Source organism: Dipteris shenzhenensis, chromosome 26, assembly GCF_047967505.1.
Source record: "Dipteris shenzhenensis isolate YYH24624 ecotype China chromosome 26, Dip_SZ_1.0, whole genome shotgun sequence".
Lineage (NCBI taxonomy): Eukaryota > Viridiplantae > Streptophyta > Polypodiopsida > Gleicheniales > Dipteridaceae > Dipteris > Dipteris shenzhenensis.
In genome coordinates this window covers 29,692,120-29,694,177 of record NC_141621.1, presented here as the reverse complement: position 1 = coordinate 29,694,177, position 2,058 = coordinate 29,692,120, and the positions used below count along the sequence as shown (strand labels likewise).

General features: G+C 47.8%; 1 protein-coding gene across 1 annotated transcript; it reads left to right on the top strand.

Moving 5' to 3' along the window:
- Positions 1–357: 357 nt before the first annotated feature.
- On the top strand, positions 358–1,823 carry LOC147884931 (xyloglucan endotransglucosylase protein 1-like). Its single transcript, XM_087397530.1, has 4 exons — positions 358–675; positions 813–913; positions 1,028–1,221; positions 1,326–1,823. Exons 1-4 carry the CDS (start codon positions 489–491, stop codon positions 1,708–1,710), a joined length of 867 nt encoding a protein of 288 aa, XP_087253656.1. The 5' UTR covers positions 358–488; the 3' UTR covers positions 1,711–1,823.
- The last annotated feature ends 235 nt before the right edge of the window (positions 1,824–2,058 follow it).

Sequence of the window (2,058 nt, the reverse complement as noted above, 5' to 3'; positions counted from 1 at the left end):
AAGATGGCCAGGGAACACCTTGCAGTGACGTCACTGGTAAGTTGTAAATCTGTCAAAGATAGTTATGGCGTGTGTTGGGCAGCTGGAATTTGAACGGGAAAAAGGAAGGTTCCCGGGGCGGTTCAGAACACGAGACTTGGAAGGAAACAGCTGAACCTCTCTCTCTTCTTCTGTGCTTGTTTGTGTCGTTAACAGCTGCGCCCCATTTACACCCCTCCGCGTTCACAGCCTGGCTACGAACAATTCCACATTCTTTCTTTCAGCTCTCCCAGTATATAACTGTCCCTCCATCACTCTTCCTCTCCACAATCGCAGCATTCTAATCCCTCCTCCTTCTCCAGTTTCCTATCCTCCCCTTCCCCAACTCCTCTCCTTAGCTTCTCGCCACTCCCTCTAGTCCCCTCCTTCGCCTCCCTCCACAGCTTCCCCCCCCCCGCCACCTTGCCTACCATCTTTATCCGCCCATTCCTCATTTCTTGCTTCTCCCCATGTCACCTTCCTGTTGCCTCGTCCCCCTAGCCGCCCTCGCTTTCATCCTCCTCGCAGCCCACCCTTCCACAAGCTCTGCCGTTGCCTCCTTTACGGACGAGTTCTACGTCACTTATGGCAATGCAAACCACGCCAAGACCGTCGACAATGGCCAAGTGATGCAGCTCTTGTTGGACCAGTTTTCTGGTAACTTTCTCGCCCTTGCGAAGAGCTTATCGCCCAATTTATGTACTGCCTTAGACACAGCAAAATGAGCATTGCTCATGGATTACGTGCTACAATAGTTGCTCACGGCCTTGCTTTTCTCGCTTTTATGTGTGCAGCGTCGGGTTTTGCCTCCAAGAACCGATATCTGTTTGGAAGCATCGATATGCAAATCAAGCTCGTTCCTGGCAATTCTGCTGGCACCGTTACCGCCTACTATGTGAGTACTAACTGCTTTCTTTTGTCCACCCACATGGACAACACTTTCGTTCACATTTCCTTTCTTCGCAACATTCCTCTCTAAATCGAGGAATTTCCTGGCTCTTCCTTGTAGCTATCCTCGGAGACTACCAATCATGACGAACTCGACTTCGAATTCCTGGGCAACGTTTCGGGCCAGCCTTATATCCTGCAGACCAACGTCTTTTCCAATGGCGTGGGTGGCAGGGAGCAGCGAATCTACTTATGGTTTGACCCCACGGCCGACTTCCACACCTACTCAGTGCTCTGGAATCCTCAGCACATTGTGTAAGCATCTCCTCCCTGCTTAGCTTCACACACTTCATTTGGAAGATGGTGGCCGTGTTCATAGTTTGTTGCCCCTCCTAACGCCCTTGTATCCCCGGATGCAGCTTCTCTGTGGATGGAACTCCTATCCGAACGTTCGCCAACAACGTAGCTCTCGGCGTCCCCTATCTCAACAAGCAGCCCATGAGGATATATTCCAGCATCTGGAATGGAGATAGTTGGGCAACCAGAGGTGGATTGGTCAAAATCGATTGGACTCAAGCTCCTTTCATTGCATCCTACACCAATTACAAATTGGATGCATGCTCAGAATTTACAACTGCTACTTGTTCCTCTGGAAAATGGTGGAACCAGGCAACCTATCAAACGCTGGGGACTGAGCAGCAAAATAAACTGCAATGGGTAGAGCAAAACTACATGATATATAACTACTGCACAGATGTAAAGAGATATCCTGTTCCCCCTCGTGAGTGCTCTCGATCAGGGTAGCTCCCAATTTTTGAGGGACTAGAACACTCAAATTTCTTTGATTCTTTCCATTCACAACACAATAAGTGAGGGTAGAAAACCCTTGTAACGAAATCATGTTATCATATTTTCAAATAGAGACCATTCTTTTACTTTACTTGCATGAATCTCTCTCTCTCTCTCTCTCTCTCACACACACACACACAGACACACACACACACACCCCTCTTCCTCTCGCTCCACTATCCCCCACTCTTTTCCCTCTCCCTTCTTCCATTCTTATTTACCTTTGGTGTACATTATACATCAACTATTCAGTATAAACAAAATTTTGTGTATAGTATACTAATAACATAAATAAACAATGAC